The following is a 25,837-nucleotide window of genomic DNA, read 5'->3' on the forward strand; positions in this document are numbered from 1 at the left end:
ACAGATAAACATGGTTTATCCTGAATGAAGCTTTCACAGAGCAGAGTTTATTCTTTAGTTTTTATGATTAAAAAAACTTAAAAGACACTATATTATGGTGCAATGTTACCATAAAACATGAGGACTATTTTTAACAAATCATATTAAATGTGAAGACTGAATATTCTTGACATTTTGGATGAATACGAGTCAGATATATTTCCTTTTTTATTTTGCATATTCTGGGTCACATAAAAGGAAGGCATCAAATTTCAAGTGTTTTTACAGCTCTCGGGTGTAAAAATGGGTCAAATTCGACCCTGAACAGTATGTGAAGGGTTAAAGGATGACAGCATACAGATGAGAGCACCGTCGTCTCCTATACACACACACACATACACACACACACACAAAGGCCTTTGTACCAGCTGTGAGGACAATAAACAAACAAACATACAAACAGACACAGTTCGGGTCTTATTCGGTTTGGCACCTCGGGAAAAAAACACAAAAAAAGAGGAATGTTTCGCTTTTTAAGGGAATTTTTTAAATTCAACATCCAGCTATTTCTTAAAACTTTACAGTGAAATCACATCCCCCCCAAAAAAGCCTTTCGTATCCACTTATCTTTAAACACTCTACATCAAAAACGTCTCCAACTTTTCTCTTAACGCTGACTTTTCCCAAATCCATCAAAGTCTTCATCTCCTCCTCGCCGTCTTTAACTCATCTCTCCTTTTTTTCCCCAACTTTCATAAATCCACCTTAAAAACCTCACATCCATCTTTTCTATAACCATTCATCACTGAAACTTTGACACTTTGATTTTTAAACACCCTAAATCATCCCTTTCTCCAAACTCTTATCTCATCATCTCAAAAAACTTTTATTATAAGGACACGTGAGCTCATTATTTACATTTAAAAAACAAAAACACACAATATAAAGTTTAAGTCCAGCACATAAATAATAACAATAATAATATTAAGAAAACACACACACACATAGTGAGCAGAGAGCGAGCAGCAGCAGCCCTGAGATGAGGAATAATAATTAAAAGACTTGAGGCACCCGACAGAAAGACGAGTGAAGAATGGCTTTTAGTGAGAGGAGGAGAGGAGGGGGGCTGCTGAGTCGCTTTAAGGGCACGAAAATGAACAAACTGACATAAATTGCTCCAGTTTTTTTCCTCTCATCAGCTCAATACTTGTGAAATAAGTGCTTTTTTTCTTTCTTTTAAACTTCTGCCGGAGGAGGAACTCGCAGCTTCGGAGAGGAAATGATTTGAGTAAGTGCGGGTGTGGCATGTGAATAACTGCATGACTCACCGTGTTGGTTTTTGATTTTTTTTTCCTTTCTCGGAGCTGTTGCAGTTTCAAGTTTCTGGCTTGCTTACTCAACAGGAATGCCCCTGAACGCACCGGCAGGCAGTTACACTCATTATCATTATATATTTATTTATTTATTTGTTGTTATTACCTTTTTTTAAGTCCTTATGAAAGCAGTTTCTAGAAAAAATTAGAGATATCTTGACACTAAACTCACCTGATTTTAACACTAAATGTGCAGACGGGGGAATGCGCTATAAAAGAACACAAAAGAGCTTTATCTAAAAACCCTGAGCTAAATTTAAACCCTCAAAACATATTGCAGATTTGAATAAAAAAAAAAAAAAAAGGCATTTATACATATATATAGATATATATATGAAGGAATGTACAGTAATATGCTTGCTGGTTGTTGTAAAGTGGAAAGTGCAGAGCAGCGGCACGAAAGACAAAAACCTGCTTCTCCTTAATGCTGCTGACCTGAATTCTCTCCCACATGCAAATAAAAAGGACGCTGTCATACTTCCTCATTGCAGGTAGCTTATCTGAGTATCACATATTTCTGCTGAAGCACGAGTCGACCGCGACGACTAAATAATAAACCAGCACTGCTGAGACTTTTTTTTTTTTTTAAAAGAGGCAAAGACTTTTTTTTTTTCTTTATGAAGCGCGAGTGTTGCATAGATTTCCCTTCATGAGCACAGGAGTAACTAAAGTATGTGTGTGCAGCCCTTTGATACCAGAGATCATAACGAGGAAAATATTAAATACTTTAGGGTTAAACTTTAAAGGTGATTGAGACTCACTGTACAAGTTTTCACACATTTTAACAACGAGTGATTAAAGTGTAGCTGGTTATCTTTGGTTTAAGTGGTCGATGTTGTAATTGATGAATTAAGAGGGGGTATAAATAAGTACTTTCGGGGGGTGTGAGGGCAGTGAAGTGAACAGCTGGTTTGTATTCTTTAAAAAAGCTCAGAGAGAGAAGTTGGTGCTTCCTCTCCTTCTTCTGTTTCATGTTTGTTTGTTGTTGTTGTTTTTTTACATGTCACCGTCTCCAGCGGCGAACGTCTCCTCGTCGAAGCGAAACCTTTTAGCGTGAGAGTGAGGAGACTCCAGGAAGTTCTCCTTGTCTTCGGGGTCTTCGGGTGGAGCGGCCCACTTGGTGCCGACGCTCCTGCGACGGCTGGCGGCGGCGGTAGCGGCCATTTCTGGGCTCAGACAGAACTGATGCTGCCACAGCCAGGGGTGACTCATACAGTCTGCAGCGCTGGGTCGATCCCTGCCGACAAAACAACCACAAACACTTTGAGACTGAAAATATATCGAGAGCTGACTCAATATGAGGCTGCAAATAATGATTACTATGCTGATTAATATCATCAGTAATCGTTTATCAGTCGAGAGTTGTGAAAAATGCCGCTCATCATTTCCTCAAAAGTTATTCAGTTATTTTCAGCAAAAAAAAACCCAAGTCTTTCACATTTGAGGAGGTGAAACCATCAAATGTCAAAGTCAAAGTCAACTTCATTATCCCAAAGAGGGAAATAAAGGTGGTCAAAGTGCAGATAGACGGTAAAAACAAATAAATAGATACACAATTGTCCCTCTTCCCTCTCGAAGCTGGCAACTCATTAACCTTAAAATCATATTATACACTAAAAATAAAGAAAATATCGCACAATATTTGAAAAATCAATACAGCATAGTATTGCTTTATTTTGCATGGCAATATTGTATCGATACACGGACGCCAAGTATCGATCTTTATTATAGAAATTACAAATGAAGGTTTTTTTCCTTTGGCGACATAATTCGCAGGTGAAAAAAGGTAATGAATTGCAATATATCGCAGCATATCGCAATATATTTAAAATCGCAATAATATTGTATCGTGATAATATCGTATCATGGAGCCTAGCTGGTGATTCCCACCCATAATTTAAACCAGAAAAATGACTACTTTATATTAAAACCTTTTTTTGGATCCAGAGGGGAAGCTGTGTGTAATCTGATGAACTGACTCATGTGATGACTACAACATGAACGTGAATATGAACGTTAGTCAGAAGTGAGGAGATCTGTCCTCTGTAGCTGCTCCAACTGATCTGTTTGTGGTGGAGGTGCATTGTGGGTAATGTAGGCAGCAGGTTTTGACGAGGAAGAAGATATTTCTGATTCTGCTGCTTTGATTTTTTTGTTTTTTTTTGTCCACACTGACAGTGTTAAAGGAGCGAAAGACTCAATTGATGGATTACTCCTTTAAGTGACGCTGTTTTTATGTTTCTTTTTCAGTGGACAACATTCATAAAATCATAACAAAATAAATCATAAAAAGCAGGAAGCAGATTTATAGTTTGTTATGAAGCAGTCAAATCCTGTTTATAATGTTTTTAACTGAATTTATTTTGTACATAGATACAATCTTTGACCTGATTAAAAAGGAAAGAGAAAGTCAAAATGGGGAATGTAGGTCACAGCAACTAACCTAATAATCAATTTGAGGTTATTTTGATAATCTAATAATCATTTCTGCCTAAAATAAAACATCTATGATGTAAATATTCTCTGGTTTCAGCGTCTCAAGTGTGAAGATTTGCTGCTTTTCTTTGTAATATGTGGCAGTAAATTAAAAATCTTAAGTTTTTGGAGTCTTGGTTGGACAAAACAAGTGAATTAAAGACATCATTGATCAATAAAATCAATAAAATAACAGGTCGATCAACCAATAATAAAAGTAACTTAGCTACAGCTCTATAACTTCTTATAACTAACATCATTTTCAGTGTATTCTTACAGACAGAAACACTGCTGCTGTTGTTGTTTGTTGGCTCTGGTATGTGCTGCATGTCTGAGTTCTTCACACACTGGTGAAACTGATCTAAAATAAAAACCATTACGTCTCTGCCGGATCAGCTGATGCGGTTCATAACCTCGTGTTTACAGCTCTTATTATTATAATTCAACATGAATCATGCGACGTGTGCGTGTGTTTCTATTCTGAGGATGTTTTGTGACGATGAGTTCACCACCTTCACGTCTCTTTACTCACTCGGGCGCTTTGACCAGCAGCTTGCGGATGAAGTCGACGGCCAGCTCAGAAACCCTGGAGAAGGCCTCTCTGCTGTAGTCCACGTTGACCTGGGACACGTTCAGGTACGTCTCCTGTTTGTCGTCGCCGACGAACGGAGACTCACCCGTCACCAGCATGTAGGCGATGACACCCACGCTCCTGAAGATACACACAGAAATACACAATGATCTACTGTTCTAACACAGTAAAAAAAAGAAAAAAGGTTAACACAGGGTTCCCACACATTTTTACCAATGAATTTTCAAAACTCTTCCCTGACTATTCCATAATATTTTACCCAATTTCCATGACTTTTAATTTAAGTAGTTTAACAAAGGGTCCTCCCCCAGAACACTTTTAACAGAGTAGATGTCATTTCCTGCCTTTTAACAGGTGTTTTGACACTTTGATCTCACTCAATGATGGGTGCATGTTATAATTACATTCAGAGGAAGCGTTTGGCCCCAGATCACATATTAGAAGATATTAAAAAACTAAAAGTGTAGAAGTTGATGATTACGATATTCATATTAAATGAATCTACTGAATTTTGACATGGTACAGTAAAAGTGGGGGGGCGGCGGGGTCCGAGTTCATGCATCCTGTCTTATATCCGTTACCTTTGATATCAGAGCGGGTCATCCCTAATTCAAAAGTTTTCCAAAACATTCACCTAATTCCAAACCATTTCCAGGCCTGGAAAACTGTTTTTCTAATTTCATAACTTTTCCAGGACTTTCATGACCGTGGGAACCCTGTTAACAAATACCCACATATACCCAAACCTTATTTTATATTTATAGTATATCATTTGGTTTAATTAATAATAATAATGATCCTTAAACAAATACTGAACAGACTTCACAATAGAAGTCAGTAACTCCAGAAGCTGTGAGGACAAACTCACCACAGGTCCGTCGCTGTTGTGATCGGCTCGTAATTGAGAATTTCTGGAGCTGAATGAAGACAGAAGAGAAAAAGTCAGTCAGTTATCATATAAAACGGCAAGAATCTTCTTCTAGTAAATTAATGACTGGTATCATTTCGTACCTCATTATTAGTTTTTAGTTTCACTACAGCTGTTCTTTCAGTTAGACTTTATTATTACTGACAAGCTAATGAGAGGAGGTTCCTTGAAATGATTTAAATATCTCTTCCTGTAATAAAATGCTGATGATGATGATGCCATAAATAACTGGTAATATTTCTGGCTGTAACTGACTTTTAATGTGGTTTATCTGGTGGCGACTCCCTCTGTGTGATGTGTGTTTGAGAAATGAAAGCGTGTGTTTTTTCCCCTCCATGAAAATCAACTCACCCACATACTCAGGTGTGCCAAGAATCTCTCTGAGCTCTCCGACCGCGCCCAGCCTGCGAGCCAGACCAAAGTCTACGATCTTTATGTCCCCGGGAGGAGACAGGCTGGTCAGGAGGATATTCTGCGGCTGAGGGACACACACACACAAAGAGGAAACACAGCGTCATCATCATTCAGAAAGCAGAAGTACTTTAAAACTTACTGTATAAATCTTTAACTTTTGAGTTCTGTTTGAACACTGTTTCAATAAAAAAGTTTCAGCCCTGCAGGTGAGAGCTGTTTGCTTTTCTGTTCAGTACACTGTTATTTGTTTAAGTGCTGAAAAAAATATTGATCTTATGACACTGTATAAACACTACACTATTAGTAAGTGATTGCATTATTCTCTGCCGCTCTGCCACATGCACCAGTAACAAGTTTGTTTGTGTTTTTTGTTGAGGTTTGAAAGAAACTGGTCACACAGCATTTGCGGCCTTAATAACAGTCACACTGATATGACTTAAAGTCAACATGAAGATCCACCTGCAGCCGTAGACATGAGGTAATTTATCTAATCTGTCTTAAAACAACAATCAAGAGCCCAAATCAACACAGAAACATGTTTTTTCACGCTGTAATCATTCCTCCTGTTCATACTGACCGTTAGAAGATCTCCTCATAACGCACCTACAATATAAGTGATGGAGGATAGATCAACAGTCCTCCTTCTGTGTAAAATGTATTTAAAAGTTTATCTGAAGCTAATATGAAGCTTCAGCCATCTAAATGAGTCAAATCAAGTTGATAGTTTTCAACATTACAGACTTTTTAGTGCCAAAGTCCCTCTATACTTCCACCACAGCTCAACAGAGGAAACACAAGAATGTGGCAGATACGCACTTGACATGACTAACTCAGGCGGCTTTTTAGTGCCAAGCCCCTTTTTTAGTGGAAGTATAGCAACAGACTGTAACATTGATTTTTAAAATGAGTTTTCAGCATTGATCCAGAATGAAAATCTGCTTTTTCTTGCTTGTAATGTGATAGATATGTTTTCCTTTATGAATTTGATGTTAAAAAGACTGTAAATGTGTCAGATATCAACTTGACATGACTAACTCAGACTGCTGAAGCCTCCATATAAACTTCACATCAACATTTAAATGACTGTGTGGATTTTGTCCTCTTTAAATCTTCTTCCTTATCTTTTAATAGTCAGTGTGAACAGAAGGAATGACTACAGTGAGGATAACCTCTCTCCCTCTCTTTCAGTGTACATACAGGCATGTGACTGTTGACTGAAAAAATTGTGAACTTGTCCTTTTGCTGTGTCATGCAAATAGGAAAGTAGGGTTTTAAGTTCAACTCTGCTTTAACAGAGTAAGTAGTTTGTGGTGAGGTGAACAGGGAACATGTAAAAATAAATTCTCTCAGCTCTTGCAACACTTAAACATGTGATTTTATGTGATTTTATGTGTGTGTGTGTGTGTGTGTGTGTGTGTGTGTGTGTGTGTGTGTGTGTGTGTGTGTGTGTGTGTGTGTGTGTGTGTGTGTGTGTGTGTGTGTGTGTGTGCAGACCTTTAAGTCTAAGTGCACCAGGTTGCTCTGGTGGAGGTAGTGGACTCCCTCCAGCGTTTGCTTCATCAGACGGGTGATCTGGATTTCTGGCAGCAGCTCGTCGGACACGCAGTGGTCAAATATCTCTCGGCCTGCAGCGCTGGGAAACACACAAGCACACACCACTGTTTATATACACACACACACACACACACACACACACACATATATATGTACAGATACAAACACACTTATACAAGAGGCTGTTTAGGAAAAGGTCACCTCCTGGCATGTGGTGCTTAAAGGGGTTTTTAAGGAGTCATTCTAATCATTGCATTAATGTTGAATTGGTGTTATATTGAGGTTCAGACTGTGATTTATTATATTCGGGCTCTAAAAATAGAAACAACTTGACCCGCTCTAAAGGAAAAAGCCAACTTCCTGAGAATGAGGCGACCAGTTTGTATGTGAAGGACTTTTGGGGAACTACAGTGCGTAGTAGTACTCATGGTGTTTTTTTTAGAAGCTAACTCAGAGCAGGAAGATCAGTACATAATGATGACGATGATGATGATGATGATGCATGTCCTGGCAAAGTTCTTCCTGCTTACTCACTGTACTGTGGTTCATTTGTAGGTGAGTTAGACACACACACATACACACAGTTGGACAAGCCCTAAAATTGCACCCAAAGTACAAAGTTAATCAGATTTTTATTACATTCCAGGTGTTTGGTGCTTTTCCGATGGAAGTTTTTGGACTTACATCTAACACATTACGTCACTCGAGCTGTCTTAACTCCACATGAAGGGAACTGAAGTGTCTCCAGCAAGCAACAAGTAACAGGGCGTGTAGTTACTTACTGTGTACTCAAAGTCTTTACAACAAATCACATCTCGTTTTTTTTGTTTTTTTGAGGGCACAAAAGAAAAGAGAGATGATACGCCCGATGTGAAAGGACAGTTTAATAAGAGAGAACACGATTTAACATGAAAGGTCGAGACAGGTCAGGACACGATGACGCTCTAATAAAAAATAAAAAAGGAACAGTTAAGTCATCTGGAGTTTCAGCCAACGTGGGTCTTTTTAAGTCTAGAAAGAAATCCTGACAAACCTGTTAGGAACAAAGAGCTGCTGGCATCAGACTAGCAGGACTTTGCTCTGAAAGCTGGCAGGAAATACATGTTTCAGCTACGTGTCGACGAGGGTTTTAGTGTTTGGTGCATTAAATAAATAATGCTGTGAACTCACTATTCCAGCACTAAGACGATGTCGTGATCTGTCTCGTAGGCGGCGTGCAGGTTGACCACCCGGGCGCAGTTGCTCGCCGCCTCCAGCACGGCCATCTCGTGGATGACATCGGCCCGGCAGTCGCGACCTCGCCTCCTCTTTCGCAGGAACTTGGCGGCGAACACTTTGCCTGTGGCCTTCTCCACACAGCGCTTCACCACCGCAAACTTCCCCCTGCAGAGGAGACAGAAAGTGGGGCATATGTGGGTTAAAAAAAACAGTGAATCAGACACTCGTAAAGTCCTTTTAGAACAATAACAACAAAGTAAGAAACACATAAAAAAAGAGTAGGATCAATTTTATAATCTCTTCTGTCACCACAATCTGACTTTATCCAATTAAACCCTTTTGTTTTGTGACTAAATGCTTCCAGGAAACAGAGGAACTAATTATAAAAACTAAAAAAAAAAAGTCCCAAATGTGAAAGATCGAGGTAGATAAAACAAACTGGAGCCATGACGAAGCTAAAAGATGTTTAAAAAGAAACAACGAGGCAGATTTATCCTGTTGTTCTTTGTATTCACTGTTAATGACTCTGAGGTTTGAGGGGACGGTCAGTTTACTTCGAGTACTGACCGACACGTTCATGCTCTTTGACTCTATTGTGTTGTTGGACGCTGCAGACGAGCCACTGCCATTAATCCAAAGTGTGTTTAACCCTTAATACTGTTCATATTCTAAACCCTCGGTCTAAGAATCTCCTCATAAAAAGTGTCTATACCAAATGTTGAAGCACAGATGTGTTTAGAAAGCATCAATAGTTGATCTGACTGATCAATACATGTGATTAAACCTTGATTCATGTTTCAGAGAGCAGAGAGAGTGTATTTTTTAGCTTTTACACCATCAAACAGCTCTTATCACACAATATCATGTCCTATTTTACCTAAGACATGAAAATATAACATAGCAATAATGATTGAAATCTATTTTATTGAAACTGAAACTTACAAGAACTTAATGGAACTGTGGGGTTTATTGTATAACCATTAGAGCTATCAGTCTTAACTGCTACATCATAAAAAGAAATCCTCATAACTACTATCTTATTAAAACTATTAACTATTCATTTTACTAAAACACATGGCAATAGATGCGAAAACAACCTCAATGGACAAAAATTTGTAGCACCTAAACAAAAGTATAACATTTTTAAATATTTTCATTTTTATGCATATTGGGCCACTTTAGGAAAAGTCATCGAATTTCAGAATGAAAGACATTTGGGGTGTTTTTACAGCTGTCAAAAGTCAAACGGGTAAAACTTGAACAGTATGTAAGGGTTAAACTCTGACAGTCATATTTGTATTTTAATGTGAATGAATTATATGTGTGTACTTGTACTAAAATTGCTCCTTTAGAGAAGAATAAATGAATTCAAATCAAACAGAACTGAATTAACAAAGAGAAGACATTCAGAAAAGGAGGAAATAAGAGACTGAAAACTCAGTAAATCACCTGATGGGCATTTCTATCATAACGACATAAAAACTATCAGTAAATAAAGTTTCATTTCTCTCTAACGCAGCTGTCTCTCTCTTGCTCATATTCAGTCTCTACTTGCTTGTTCACGCTCTCTCTCTCTCTTCTCTTCTTCTCTCGTTCATTTAGCAAACCGAACTATACTTTAACCTCCACTTGTCCTCATATCGATAATAAAGTACCGTGTTTAATGACTAAAGCTGTTCACAAGTTAAAGGAAAAGTTCACAATTCTTCAGGTGACAGAGGTTTTCCTCGCTGTAATTAAGGGATCTTCTCCTTTAAGATGTTTATAAACCACTTTACACATAAGAGAAATGAAGAAGAAATGATCATGGAGAGATTTTTGTTGAATTGTGGAGGCCTTTTACTTTCTCGTTTTTGTAAAAGGAGTTTATGATTATGATCTTGGTGTTTTGAATTTAGTCTTTTTATTATTTGTTAATGTTAATGTTAATTAATTCTTAATGAACTCCAGATGTTGTATTTGTTGCTTTGTTTTTGTTTGTTATTACTTTGTTTTTCTTGCATTTGAACTTTTGATTTGTTTTTGTTAACGTATTGTTGCACCTGGTGTTTATTTGAGCTCCTGACTGTTGTTTTTAAGACATGTTGAAAATGTATAAATGCATCTTTTGTAAATGAATCCCCCTCCCACAGTACCTGGACTTTTATTTTTTTTAAGGCCTACAGGAGCTAAGTCTAGTCCTTAGTTCCTCTGGTTGAAAGTCCCTGAGTTCCTCATAAAGTTCTTGGTCCCCTGGGAAAGTTCCTGCAGTGGAAACGCCCTGTTGGTGAACTTACTGAGCTTTCATTTCTAAAAAAAGGTTACTGAGTTACTTTTATCAATATGACTCAGATATCAGAAATCACAGTTCAGGTTTAATCCTTACATTAGATTGTAAAATAGAGGTGAGGTCAAAGCTGCCTGGGAGAAATACTGATTAATATTCACTCATTTTAAATACTTTATAAGGTTCATTTATCCAACTATCATCATTATTCCTCTAGCTTTTACACTAAAATCACATCCAGCCTTATTAACACATGGATATTGGTAAGAAATATTAAACTTATATAATACTGGTATTACATAACAGCAGGCATGTGCGTGTTAATACCTCCTTTCAGCACATTCCTAAATAACTGAGTGTTAAAGCTGCTGTTGTGACTTGATCACTGCGGTAATTGTTTGGGATTATTCGTAACTGTGGAGATACAAGCAGCTGCCTGCAACGACTACATGTGAGCAATGTCGTAAATCACCGTGACTGATAAACCTGCAACCATCCAGCATTTACAGAGTCATCACAAAGCAGATTTCAGTAAGAAACAAACCTTTAACCCGAGTTATTAAATAATTACAGTCGTCTCGAGAGGAAAACCTTTCAATACCCAAGGTCCTGCGATGACAGCGACAAGAAAAAAAGTGATTGAAATCCATAAATAACGAGTTTTTAAAAGCACCCGAGAGCAATGATTGTGAAGGTCGGAGCTGCAGCAGCGGGAACAATGAAACAATGGTGCAGCTACACCACCGAACTCCGACCGACCGCTGTTAAAAGTTTCATGATACTTAAAGAATTTAATTAATTACGTTATCGACTTATTGTGCGATAGACATGACCTCCATCATTTCTGCTGACCTCCGTATCGCCCATTGTGTTAACATAAGAAAGCCAAATGATACCAGAACAAACAGCAGAAATCCCTCATGTATTAGTTGAGACTGAAACAACTAAAATGACACTAAATGCTGGATTTAAACTGGCTGAGAGTCCACAAACTTCTTTACTTTATGGAATTTGTGATGGTTTTATATTTCTTTTTCCTCTTTCTAGTGAGTTTTTTTTCCTTTCATCTTTTTTGTTGTTGTATTGTATTTGTGTATAATATTGTGGGTTTATATAACTGTATTGTTTTGTTCTGTGTTACCGTAAAAAAACAAGTGCTGGGAAAAACACTTCTCTATTACAGACAGGTTTATTTGAATGCACCAGATGTTATTCATGTATAAACACATATGTTTATACTCCAAAACTTTCTCAATTTACTTTTATTTGAAACACAATCAGAACACACATATTACACCTTTAACAGTGTGTCGGGTTAGTGGTTAATGGTTAGGTAATGGTTTGCTTAACTGAACTGGACCGGTATATTAACAGGCTGAGTTTCAATTAAACCTTTTAAAAGAACACAGTAACTTTACATATTTAATACAGTCCCAAAAACTCCTCATCAGAGCTGTCGCTGTGTGCAAATAGACTACTGCACCCGAGTAGCGCTTTTGCACATCGCACTTCAAAATCAGTTTGGTCTGTAAATACTGAAACATCACAGCAACAAGTGTCCCGAAATACTTCTGATCAACACACAATCATTTTTCCATCCAACAAACAGCAGTAACGGGTCATTAATAGCTGCTGAAACAGCTTGACACTGCTGTTTATAGGACGTTATAGTTCATAAGTGTGGACGCTCACGTCGTTATCTTTACAGCTATAGTTATCGTTCTTAGTGAGGACAGCCTTTCACACACCTATAATCATATCCAGATCCAACCTCTCTCTGCACTTTACTGGTGAATATGACACATCTATGTATAAGACGCAGCCCACTTTTAAATGAAAACATATTGCGTTAAAGGTGCGTCTTATACACCGGTTTTTACAGTAATTGTGGACCCAAGGAGGAGTAGCTGTTGCCAAGCACAATGGCTAATAGGGGTCCTAATAAACCCAAATAAACTAAGCATCGAATTAAAGCTAATGTTGCTCTGTGTGTATAATTAGGTAACTGTAATAACGTTCATGTTACATTTACAGCTTGCAGTTAAAAAGTATAACAATGACAACTGCAACGATAAGTGGATTAAAACAAGTGCTGCAACAAGTCATCTAATCACAAAAAAAGACTTCGATTTTAGGCAATAAAAAATATAAAATAATAAATAATAAAAACAAAATGCGCACGTGAGTCAGCTGGTATTGTGCTTTCACAACAGATAAGGGCACTAACATTGTTAAACCTGTAGGGCTTAAATCAAGGACACAGACTTCACCTTGCTATTGGTAAGTTAGATTGATTAGATCTATCTTTAACACTATGTATTAGCCTATTTTCTCTTAAGAACATCAGCTATTTATTAGAGGATTATAACATTAAGTAAACAGTGTCGATATAACCAATATAGTATTAATCAACAGGGCTAATAGTGATATAACCATGTTAATGTCACCACTGTTTTCATAATGTGTGCAAATTAAATGTACCTAAGTTTATACCATTGTTTATTATATCGCAATCGCAAATTACAATAGTGTTCACAATAATCGCAAAATGACTTTTTCACTGAATCGTGCAGCCCTAGCAGAAAATCCAGTTAATCCCAGGAACTTCTGCATATTGCACAAGATTGTTTACTGTAAATAGTTTTTTATTTTATTTATTTCATCAGTTTCACCCTTATGTTGCTACTTTTTTCCCCACTGCGCTGCTGTGTCAATCAAAATTTCTCTCGAAGGGGAATCAATAAAGATAAATCTTATCTTTATCTCTTATCTTAACTTGAACTAAATGCTGGTCTGTTAGTCAGCTGATGTACAGCGAGGGTTTTATCAGAGGTTTTTTTAACTGGAAACAGCTGCCTGCAAGAGTTGAAGATAACAGCTGAGATCATACAGTAAATGTGCCAGCTGTGCCAACGCCAATTTTTTTCTTTTCTTCCTAGGATGGTGAAGTCTTAACCTGCCCTTCCTTTTGCCTCTGCCTGGCTGGTATTCGTTGCCTTTATTGGTTAGGTTGGTTGAGTTTAGGCATGAGCAGCGAAAGGCGTTACGGTTCAGGTAAGAATATCAGAGTTAGCCAATCAGAGGCAGAGGAAGGTGAGTCATGACTACACCATGCTGGGGGAAAAAATATCGGCAACTGTAAAAAACCAAAACGATTGGATCATTTCCTTCAGTGTCAATTTAAAAATATTGATTAACCAATTCTTTAATATACAGAATCACTATAAATCACCTCTTCATATTAAGTTTATCATTATAAACTAATAATATATCTGGCATTTTACACTCTTAAAAGGTCTTTATTTAAGGCTATGATGGACTGTAGGTGCTGCAAAATACAAGAGCCTGACTGAAACTTGATTTTTGGAGCCGATAACTAATACTAATATTAGCGAGTAAAACTATCCCGAGCCAATAAGCTTATATATACAGAATTCATACATAAATACACTTTTTTTGGACAATGATGCCTCAAATGTAGTTATAAAATACTTGAGATAAAGATATGTAATGAAGGCTGAGATATTTTACTGGTTAACAATAAACTTTATGTATAAATGACTTAAAAATGTAAACCGAACTGGGAATTTAATAATTATAAATAACTATAAATACCATAAACAGGATAAAAACATGCTTAAATTAAACTTGAATTGAGGAAAAGACTCAAATAAAGATAAAATGCTGCATATACAACTTAAAATAAATAAATAATCTGCACATATCGGACTGTATATACGCCCATACCGATATATCTGTCATAATATGTCGGACTCTACAAATTACTGCAAGGTCTTCACAAATTAAGAAAGTCGGTAGAGGACATTTCATCTTAACGCCGCCGCCGCCCTTATCGTGTTCTTGTAAATATTGCACCTCACAACTTCCTGTTTTGCCAACTCGAACACAAACAGGCGAACAAGAAATGGCCCGAGTGGCGTTTCTTCTTTCTAAAGTCTGCTGTCCACATGCACTCGTTTCCTTCCTCCTCCTCCGAAAGCAGAAATCTACAGTGTGTGTGTGTGTGTGTATGTGTTACTGTGTGTGTGTGTGTGTGTGTGTCTGTGTGTGTGTCTGTGTTACTTTGTGTGTATGTGTGTATATGTGTGTGTCTGTGAGTGTGTATGTCTGTGTGTCTGTATGTTGCGTGTGTCTGTGTGCGTGTGTGTCTGTCTGTGTGTGTATGTGTCTGTATGTTGCATGTGTCTGTCTCTGTCTGTGTGTGTCTGTGAGTGTGTATGTCTGTGTGTCTGTATGTTGCGTGTGTCTGTGTGCGTGTGTGTCTGTCTGTGTGTGTATGTGTCTGTATGTTGCATGTGTCTGTCTCTCTGTCTGTGTGTGTCTGTGTGTGTCTGTGTGTGTCTCTGTGTGTGTGTGTGTGTGTGTGTGTGTGTGTGTGTGTGTGTATGTGTGTGTGTGTGTGTGTGTGTGTGTGTGTGTGTGTCTGTGTGTCTGTGTGAGAGTGTGTATGCGTGCTGAGTGACACATTACTTCAATCACACCTCGCAGATATGATCGCCAACCACAGTCAGTGTTGCCATGGCGCACACACACACAAACACTAACACACATGACAAAGATCTGCTGCTGCTGCTGCTGCTGCGGTGGCTCTACGTGCCCGGGTCAGCTGGCACCGTGACACTCGTGTGTTTACTGTACCTAAAGCTGACAGTCCAGAGTCCAGATGAATTCACATGTGGTTAAAGTTATAGCGCTGAGTGACTTCATCTGTGCTGCTCATGAAAGAAAACGCAGAAATAATAGAAAACACAGACTTATATATTTATACTTACTACTATAACTGGTTAGATGAAGGACATATATTTCTGCTTTCTACATGTGCCTTTATTTAGTTTTTAGTCTCATATCTAAAATCTAAAATCTATAATCTGTGTCACTCAGTTCATCGATTCAAGTGTCCAAAGGGGGACAGAAACCGACCCTGTTGTGTAAATATGTAACAAAACATGACGAGTTTCTCCAGGAGATAACTGCACATGTTCACCATGAGTTTTATTCAACAGTTTTTACACAGTGCTGCATAGTTTTGTTGTTATAATCTGCTAAAAAATAAACCTGCTCAGTGAATTAGGAAACGTTTAATACCAGAGTTTCAAACAGGGCTCATAATAATAATACAGATTATCTTAGTTTTTAGTTATTTATCCCTCTTCTGTTTTATACAGTATTGTGCAAAAGTCTCTACCACCATTAGATGTTGTAGCAGTGATATAATGAACATAGCATAATTATTTCTCAGTCTCTTTATTAGAATACAAGCAGTAAATACAGGAAGTGTGTATGCACTATTAAAAAAACCAAACTCTTAAACCTAACTGGATGTTTGTCGGTTTGTATGATGGTGGTTGTGGCCTAAAACGTTCATACTGTATATCAACAATTTTATTAATAAATTGACAAAAAAGTGATGCCTTTAAACTGCTCGTATTTAACAACAAAGAATCAATAAAAAACAGAAAAACAGCAAGTCATCACAATTGTTGTCATCTTGTTAAATGACTGATTAATTATCAGCATAGTTGGCAATTAATTTCCACTCAATAAATAAACTTACTGATTATTTTAGCACTACTATTAGTTATATGGAAAGTAGTGTATTCATATAAAGTAAAGTGAAGCTTGAGCACCACGACATATTGTAAATAAATATGTATGACACACTTCTAGACTCTCCTGCTGTTGGATCAATGCATTGATAAGACTTTCCTGAGAAATGACAGTTTGGATAGTTGACAAACTTTGTACAATAATTGTCTTCAGAGTCATTTTACAGCCGTCAGATTTCTGTATAATGTCATACTGTCTGTGCTGTTCTGTTAGTGGTGGTAGAAAGAAGCTGAAGTGCAGTTTTAAGGTACTTACACTTTAAATTTGGTGCTACTTTCTACATCTCAGAGGGAAATATTGTACTTTCTACTCCACTACATTTATTTAACAGCTTTAGTTACTTTTCAGATGAAGATTTGACACAATGGATAATATAACAAGCTTTTAAAATACAACACATTGTTAAAGATGAAACCAGTGTGTAGTCAGGCTCACATTTCAGATGTCTATGAGTTGTTAACAGCTCCACCAAATAGTGATTTTGATCACATGGTTTCTTTTCAATAAATGTTCAAATGATCCAATATTTCAGCAAAAATCAAAGATTAGAAAAAAAATTCCAACAACTGAAAACCTATTTGTGTATCAGAACTTAGCTCCACCTCCAGCAGCTACGTTAATTGTTACTAAAAACTATTTTGTATGAATCTTTAAACATGTTGGCTGCATTTCCTTCCTCATAAAACATCTGATAAGCTACATTATCAGTATTTTAAACTAGAGCTGCAACTAAAGATTTTTTTTAATGATCTTTTTGTTTCTGTATTTGGTCAGCTGAGGTCTTCAAATGTCTTTTTTTGCCCGACTAACAGTCTTAAACACAAATATATTATAGTTTAGGAGAACATTTGGCAAAGAAAGACTGGAACCAGCAAGTATTTGGTGTTTTTTGCTAAAACTAAAACTAAAATGATAACTCCATTATCAGAATGGTTAGTGATGTATTTTCTGGCCATAGATTAATCAACTAATTGTTGCAGTTCTGTTTTAAACCCTGCATCCATCTTTACTAGCTCACAGTCTTCTTCTCCTCTGCCTTTGCTGGCAAACTGCAGTGATTCTTGGCACATTGCAGACAGCTGTATACTGTCACTGGAGTGAAACTATCAGCAGGACTGTGTATCATGTCAGCTGTCAAATGGGGAACCACTGGACTAAACTAGCTAACTGTATATAAAGTAGTGTAAACTAGCTGCATCTCCAGCAGCTACAACAGTAACATGCTGATGCTTCACTATTAATAATCTAATGATGTCATATATAATAATATATCAGTCAGAGGGACCAAACCACTGCTTTTACTGTAAAACTGCATACTACATCACTCATAATACTGCAGTACTTTTACTGTAATAATTTAACTACAACAAACTCACAATACTTACTTTATATTAAGTAGGACGTTTCATGCAGGGCTTTTACATGTAATATAGTACTTTTATTCTCCTGTATTAGTACTTTTACTTAAGTAATGACATGAATACCTCTTCCAACTCTCACTGTTAGTATATACCACTTCCTCATTAGGGTCAAATACACATTAAACTCTCCATATATCTGAGTTTTATGTATTTCTAGCATAATAATGCATCTCTGGACAACTTTTTAAACAGTTTTCTGCTGGTTTGGGACTCTCTTGACCTCCCATTAATAATACCAGTGATATCAGTGTGACTCACCTCCCCAGCTCTCCGGTGTACTTTTACTGCATCAAGCTCATAATACGTATGTACTTTTACTGCATCAAGCTCATAATACGTATGTACTTTTACTGCATCAAGCTCATAATACTTATGTACTTTTACTGCATCAAGCTCATAATACGTATATGTACTTTTACTGCATCAAGCTCATAATACTTATGTACTTTTACTGCATCAAGCTCATAATACTTATGTACTTTTACTGCATCAAGCTCATAATACTTATGTACTTTTACTGCTTCAAGCTCAACATACTTATGTACTTTTACTGCATCAAGCTCATAATACGCATGTACTTTTACTGCTTCAAGCTTATAATACTTATGTACTTTTACTGCATCAATCTCATAATACTTATGTACTTTTACTGCTTCAAGCTCAACATACTTATGTACTTTTACTGCATCACGCTCATAATACTTATGTACTTTGACTGCATCAAGCTCATAATACTTATGTACTTTTACTGCATCACGCTCATAATACTTATGTACTTTGACTGCATCAAGCTCATAATACTTATGTACTTTTACTCCATCAAGCTCATAATACTTATGTACTTTTACTCCATCAAGCTCATAATACTTATATACTTTGACTGCATCAAGCTCTTAATACTTATGTACTTTAACTACATCAAGCACATAATATTTACTTTATATTAAGTGGGACTTTTCATGCAGGACTTTTACTTGTAATATAGTATTTTTATACTCCTGTATTAGTACTTTAACTTAATTAAATGACCTGAATACTTCTTCAACCTCTGCTGTTAGTATATACCAGCTGCACTTCCTCATTCACAGTGTAGATTAGTGTCAAATATACATTAAACTTTCCACATACATCTCTGGGCAACTTTTTAAAACAGTTTTGACATCAGTGCGACTCACCTCCCCAGCTCTCCAGTGACGTCATACACACTCTCCATGGACTCGGTGCAGATTGGTGTCTGAATCTCCCCGAGCAAGCCGGCGGAGAGTCCGCTGCGACTGTCCAGCCGCCTCCGAGACATTTTCCTCTGATAGCTCCGGTAATATATATGTATATATATATATAGCCCCCGGTAGTAAAGACGGTAAACACTAACCTAACACACTATGTACTATTAACGCTGCCAGTTTTTGTTGTTTTAAAAAAATATATTAGTTAAACATGTTACAGTTGGCTGTTGTTTACTTTTGAAAGACTCCGGTTAGCTCCAGACAGCCGTTTGTTTCAGTTAGATGGCTTCGATTCGACGGTTAACATATAAAAAAAAACCCACAGTTAATTAAACACGTTAACATAACATTCTAAAGCGGTTGTTTACTTTTAAAAGACTCCGGTTAGTTCCAACCAGCCGTTTGTTTCAGTTAGTTAGCTTCGACTCGACGGTTAACGTTCCAAAAAACCCCACAACAACAAAAAAGTGAATTTTAAAAAAACACTATTTTACCGAGCAAAAACCGACCGAAGAGGAGAAGTTGGTCTATGACATGTGCATGTAGGAGAGTGGTGCCGGTGAGTAAGTGAGCTGTGCTATGCTGTGCTGTAGACGGAGAGATATGAGGGTGAGTTTATCCATCCGGAGACGTTTCAGTGACTTTTTTTTTTCACATCCTTCTGTTTGACATTTACACGTCACGTCACAACGCGTCACAGTACGCATGCGCACTGCTGCCGGTGGTTTTGAATAGAGCGAGGTCAGTCAGGCTCATTTATATACACGTGAAAACAGAAGAAACTTAATGTCATTTATTATTATTTAAAAGGAAAGATTCACACATTATAAAGTATATATGAAGATGACAGTCAAAAGCCAAGAAGTACAATAAATCTGTCTTTCTTGCTGTAATCATATATATATATATATACAGTACTGTGCAAAAGTCAGCCATCAGACTTGTTGTTTTAGCAATACTATAATGACCATATATAAGTATTTCTCAGACTCTTTATTAGAATACAACCAGAAAATACAGGAAATGTGTAGTCTGTATTAAAAAAACAAGGAGAAAAAAAGAAAGAAAAGAAAACAACCTCTATAGGCTAAAGTGGCAAGTGTTTAGTGTGACCTTTCCTTACACTTGGGCAATAGCAGGAACCTGGCTCTCTTAAACCTAAATGGAATGGAGCCTCAATTAATAATAATGTTTAATTAAGTGTATATTCCCTGTATAGTCTATTTGTATGGTGGTAGTAGCCTAAGACTTTTCCACAGTATATATTTTTCGGGGGTTTTTGTTTTGTTTTTCCCGTTTTATTATTTTTAATTTTATTGCACACTGTTTTTGAACACAACATGAAGCAACAGTAAACATATTGTATTTATTTGTTTTCCTTTCCAAGGCAAAAATGTGCATCCAGTTGAATCTGTGTTAAATGAACATCTGTCAAAGCATCTGGAGGGCGCTGGAAGCTTCACACTGACCGCAGCATCTAACCTGTAAAAACAATGTTTAATTGAAACATGCAACTGTAGTGCACAAAGTATGAAAAGGCATAGTTTTATAATTGATCCCTGTATTATCTTTAATCATTTTGTTTATTAGTTTCAAATTTTGTACATATTTGGCTAGATTTAAGAGGATTGTTTAATTAAAGAGGAGTTGTGGTAACTTGATAAAGTGTTTCCTAATGTCTAAATAAAATCTGATCTATAATATACTATAAAGATGAAACATTTTGTTATTTATACATCAATGGATCCAAACCTCTTGTAAAAGGTAAATAAGACTCATGTATCACTGGTCAAAATTTGTCATTTGTTCTCTTTTATTACAATCATTGGGGTGAAATGGAGACACACATACAGGAGCTTTGCATAGAGTGGAACTCTGAAAACTGGAGCTGGGTCCTGTCAGAAATGTACTAGGAAAGATGAGAGGTGCGACTGTCTTCGTCCAGATGTGAAGCAAGTAATCAATCTTATCAGTCTTCTGCAGCAGAAAAAGCCTCATTATGGAAAATTGGCCGAGTGGTGTATATCCTAAACGCGAAGCGCTGTTGCCCATGCCACGAATCTGCCTCTCAAGCAAACATGAAGTGATGCTGTGTGTAAGGATTTTTTGGCAGAAGCCAGAAGTGGGATGTGTTTGTTAGACTGAAACTAAGAGCAGGCCTAATGGTTGACTTTGCAAGCCCCAAACCTTTGGTACATTCGGTGCAAAATATATATATTTATACACACAACAGGACAGACATACATATACAGTTATATACAAAGAGACAAACAGGACCACACACATGGTACACCTACATGTGCTCTCACTTTTTCACGAAATCAAAACAGCCCTATAGGTTCATCGCCGACTCGCGAGCGATGAACCATAACCACCGACCTATTACTAAGATAGGCAGACACGCACATGTGAAAGTAACAACACTGTTGAAACATGCTGCCGAGATACTCGCCGTTACACTGTCATAGACAAAACAAACTATTGCATTCACACACATTGTACATTCCCAGAGCTAAAGCTAAGTGACTGAAGCACCTGTTTCATACACCTCGTTCCCGTGAGCTTAACACTCAAGGTATGACAGTGCCAGGTAAGCATAAGGCTGCATGCCTCAAGTGAGCACCACAACCAACGTGACACAACTTCACCAGCTCCCTCACCCCTTTTTCTGAATGGATAACAATATCCTCATGCAAAAAAAGCTAGTAAGGACAGTGTGTTGCACTATTTCAGCATGCAATATCGAGCTATAACACAACGCCATCTAGGGGTTTTTTGCCCCAGCACAGCTCACAGAGCCGACCGAGAAGATCCCGCATGCATTATTGGGGCTGAGATTGGGGAGGTGGGGGGGGCTCCAACAGGACTCTGTACAGTAGGTGTAATCGTGCATGCACCCCATAGAAAATTAGTATTTGTTGTGTTTATGTGTGTGTGTGTGTGTGTGTGTGTTTGTGTGTGTGTGTGTGTGCGTGCATGTAAGAAAGTGTGTGAGACAGAGTGAGAGGATACTTTGGGTTTTTGGGTTGTCACATGCTGTCAAGACAGAAAGTTGTCGTCTTGTTCCGAAGTCACATTAGAGCTCTTGGAGGCCGGTGCTTGTTCCTGACGACAGCGTCACACCTGCTCAGGCCAATTAAGTAGAGACAAATAAAACATCTCTGGCTCTTTTTGCTCTGCACGGCCATGATAGCACACTGTACCGCCCCCTGGTGTTGATGTTTGTTTTGGTAATTTAAATAAAAAGGTACCCTGTGGAGTTTTTTATCCCTTTAGTAGCACAATGGTACAGTTTTTTAGTGTTTTTGAAATGAGCATGTTCTTTTTCAATGATTTCACATTATCCATATGGTCTGCAGGTGGCGGTAACGCACCAATAAATGCAGCAATGCCTCCAACAAAGGCAGAGAAGAAGACTTGAATGTAAACGATGCAGGATTTAAACTTTTTAGGGGAAAAATCTGCTTTGCAAATGTTTTATGGGGGGAATGAAATTGATTTGTAAGAGTTGAAGGATACACACACTGATTTTTTTGTGAGTAACACTGAATGTAAACATAAAGAAAACTCCACAGGGCACCTGTAAAAGGCAGAATGATAAGGATTTGTCGGTTGCAGTGTGTGTAAACTAAACATTCACAGTTGGCCCGTCCTCCCCCGGCTCTAGCACTAAGCCACAGCGCTTATATCCTTACGTTTCTATAGAGTCCCGCCCTCACACCCTGCATGCTGTCATTGGCTGGAGGGCTGTACACCCACTGCCCAACGCCTGACGCCCCGAAACATCCAGAACACAACAAAATAAGAAAATACAGGCAGAGGGCAAAGTCTCTACACATACAGACACCCTCACACACTTCTGGTGGGTCACAGGTGATGATTGAGAGGGATTATTTTTGTATGAGTCTATACATTGGGTTTTTCTGGGTGATGAAAATCCTACTCATTCTGCCTTTAAGCAGCTAAAGTTTCTGTAATTTGTGAGACACATTTTATATATTTTTTTCATTTTACAAGGAAATAAAACAGCTTCCTTTATGAAATTTCACTTTATGTTCAGGAAAACCCAAGAGGCACTAAAAAACAATCCCACCACTGCACCCTGACCTGGGCGACACTACAGGCTAAGTGTCCTTTTATAGCTAAACGAGGCCCGAACCGGTGCAACGCCTCCTCGTTCCTCAAGCAACTGCGTCACTCATTTCATTTATCCTTTTTCTTTTTCCCCCCTCAACTTTTTCGGCTTCCTCCTCTTCGGCCCCAGTGTGAGATGGAGGTCCGAGCAGAGTCGCTTGAGGTTCAATACATTCAAGTCACTGATTTTGGTACATTCATCACTTTCATTGGGTGGGGAGGCGATTACATCAGCGAGAAGGACCTGGTGTGTCGTTACTTATGAGTGGGCGTCGTTTGTCTGTGTGAGGAAAGTGCATCTATTGCTCGTGATTAATGTGTGGAACAGTTTGAAAGACAGGAACCCTGCGTTTCTATATGTCAGTAAATGTATACAGTAGGTGTGTGTAGTAAGTGGAGTGAGTGCACCTGTTACACTGTAATAAAGTGCACATGCAGCATCAAGGCTAATGCTGTCACACTGTATGCATGTGTGTATTTGTGTGTGTGTGTGTGACTGTTTGCTTGTGTGTGTGTGTGTGTTTGATACCGGCTGTCCTTGTTGAGCGTATGCAGGAACTTTGCTGCATTTCTCAGCTTGCGTCTTTACCTTTTTCGCGCCCATGTAGGAGCTTTGATGTCGCAGTATTGAAGGTAACAGTCCCGACATGATCACAACGAGGTCATTGTCCATAAATACGTCATTGGGGACTCTTTATCCGGCTTATACGGGAATCAAAAACGGTGAAGAGAGTGTATTTTCAGTCTTAGAACAACTGATGTGTGTGTGTTTATCTGTCTTTTATGTGTGTGTGTGTTTAGTGTGCACACCAGTGTATCCCCGACCATCCAGACAGGCAGGGAGGACTCGCCAGTATCGTCTAATGTCTAAAATGTTTTTTTCCATGCGGTTAAAAAATCACGTAGGTGGTGGTGGGTGGGTGGTTGGGGGGGGGGAAACACTGGTTTGCACCATCGGTAAAAACAAGATGTTACATGTGTGTTTTATGTGTGTGTGTTTTGTGCAGAGGTGATGAGTGTGTATGTGTATGTGTGTTATAATTTATAATGCTGCAGCCCCAGTGCAGAAAGGACACAGTTTAGAGGTCCAGAGAGGGAGAAGGGAGCGTAGTGGTTTTTCTTTTTTTTTGAGCAGCTGTCTTTGAGGTGCAGGTTGAAGGAAGAAGAGGAGGAGGAGGAGGAGGAAGTGCGAGAAATCCAGTAACCAAGGCCATTAACTGAAGAGATAAAGCACACATGTGGCTCGATGAGTGAATGTTATCATGAAAACAACTTTGTACTGTACAGCTCTTCAAACCATTTTTTTTTTTTTACCCGATTCTCCGCCTTTTTCTTCCTCGATTGAGCTCCGTCAGGACATGTGAGAGAAAGGCGGAGAATCGGAGCGAAAGTCGGCATGCTGAGTGACAAAAAGCCAGTCGGGGAAAAAACAGCAGAATTATCCACGGGTGGCGGTGGTGGTTTTGGTGGTGGGGAGTTCAGCGAGGGGGGGGTTAGTTGCCGTTTGAGGATTTTAGTTTTATATTCCATGTCTCTCCTAAGTGAGAAAAAAAGTGGATTTTGTTTTGTTTGTTTTTTTCAGATGGTTCTCTCTCCCGAGTTAAACCTGGGTGTCGTCCGGGTGAAGTTACTCCAAACCGAACGTGCTCGTCTCCTCCACAGCAGTGACCAGCTTCTCGTAGAGCATGGAGAAGGACGGGTAGGGCGGGAGGTCCAGGCGGTTAAAGCAAGTGTGAGCCCTACGGAGACAAACACACACACACCATTATTATCATGTTCCTCAATGTCTCATCTGTGTCAATGTTAATATAATGAAAATAACAGGGATAGATTTGATGTTTTTCTCCAATATAAACTTTAACAGCATTTGTTATAGATGATACAACAGCTAATTTCCCATTAAATACAGAAGACAGATAAATAGTCTAAAAGAAAGATGTAGGATCAAGTGTCAAAAATAATGCAGATAGTTCTTTATTTATTTATACTGTAAATATTATTTGCATGTTAAAATGTGACTAATGTACTGCATCTTTAAAACGCTTCATTTAGTTAAACAGTTAAAGCCAATTAAACATTTTACAGTTCTTATATTACTAATGAAACAAATAAAATACAGAAAATAGTTTATTTGGGAGATAATTTCAAAAAAGATTGTCACATTTTAAAAGATTTATAAATGTTTTTCACAGCCTATAATAAACATAGAAATCTTAGATTCAAATGTAGATTAAATCCAAAACAAACAAGCAAAAAGATATAATCTAAAAATATGTTAAGTCCTTTCACACACACAGTGATCCTACCTGGGTAAGGAGGTGATTTTTCCCCACTTCTCCACACAGAATCTGCGAGGTCCATTACTGCCCCGCAGAGAGGCAAAACCCTCATAGGGAATACTGGAAGTGCCCGTCACAAACTGGAGAGAAAAGACCACAAAAGTGAAGAAGACTACAAAACCAGCACCCCTAAAATATTCAGATCACAGCCTTGAAAACTTTACTTTCAGTTGACCTATTTAGCCTTTTTATAAGCAGTGTGTAAAAATAGTTTATAACACACTATAATGTAGTTTTAAGCAGATATTAAGTGTTTATATGTAATGTAACTGTGTGCTGGGTATGAACAG

The 25,837-nt window shown here is 38.0% G+C and overlaps 2 protein-coding genes across 2 annotated transcripts in view; both read right to left on the bottom strand.

Annotated features, from left to right (window-relative positions):
• Window positions 1–258: 258 nt before the first annotated feature.
• stk17b (serine/threonine kinase 17b (apoptosis-inducing)) lies at window positions 259–19,702 on the bottom strand. The gene is made up of 7 exons (XM_062432077.1): window positions 19,024–19,702; window positions 8,486–8,698; window positions 7,256–7,394; window positions 5,699–5,825; window positions 5,288–5,336; window positions 4,360–4,539; window positions 259–2,589 (listed from the first exon to the last, which is right to left on the bottom strand). The coding sequence occupies exons 1-7, from the start codon at window positions 19,143–19,145 to the stop codon at window positions 2,349–2,351; spliced, it is 1,071 nt and encodes a 356-aa protein (XP_062288061.1). The 5' UTR covers window positions 19,146–19,702; the 3' UTR covers window positions 259–2,348.
• A 4,983-nt stretch (window positions 19,703–24,685) lies between these two features.
• Window positions 24,686–25,837, bottom strand: part of hecw2a (HECT, C2 and WW domain containing E3 ubiquitin protein ligase 2a) — a 41,598-nt gene continuing 40,446 nt past the window's right edge. Inside the window, exons 28-29 of the mRNA XM_062432076.1 lie at window positions 25,515–25,627; window positions 24,686–24,947 (exon numbers count right to left, since the gene is read on the bottom strand). Coding sequence (XP_062288060.1) covers window positions 24,836–24,947; window positions 25,515–25,627 — 225 coding nt within the window. The 3' untranslated portion in view covers window positions 24,686–24,835. The remainder of the gene's footprint in view (window positions 24,948–25,514; window positions 25,628–25,837) is intronic.

The sequence above is a fragment of the Scomber scombrus genome, chromosome 13 (genome assembly GCF_963691925.1).
Source record: "Scomber scombrus chromosome 13, fScoSco1.1, whole genome shotgun sequence".
Taxonomy (NCBI): Eukaryota; Metazoa; Chordata; class Actinopteri; order Scombriformes; family Scombridae; genus Scomber; species Scomber scombrus.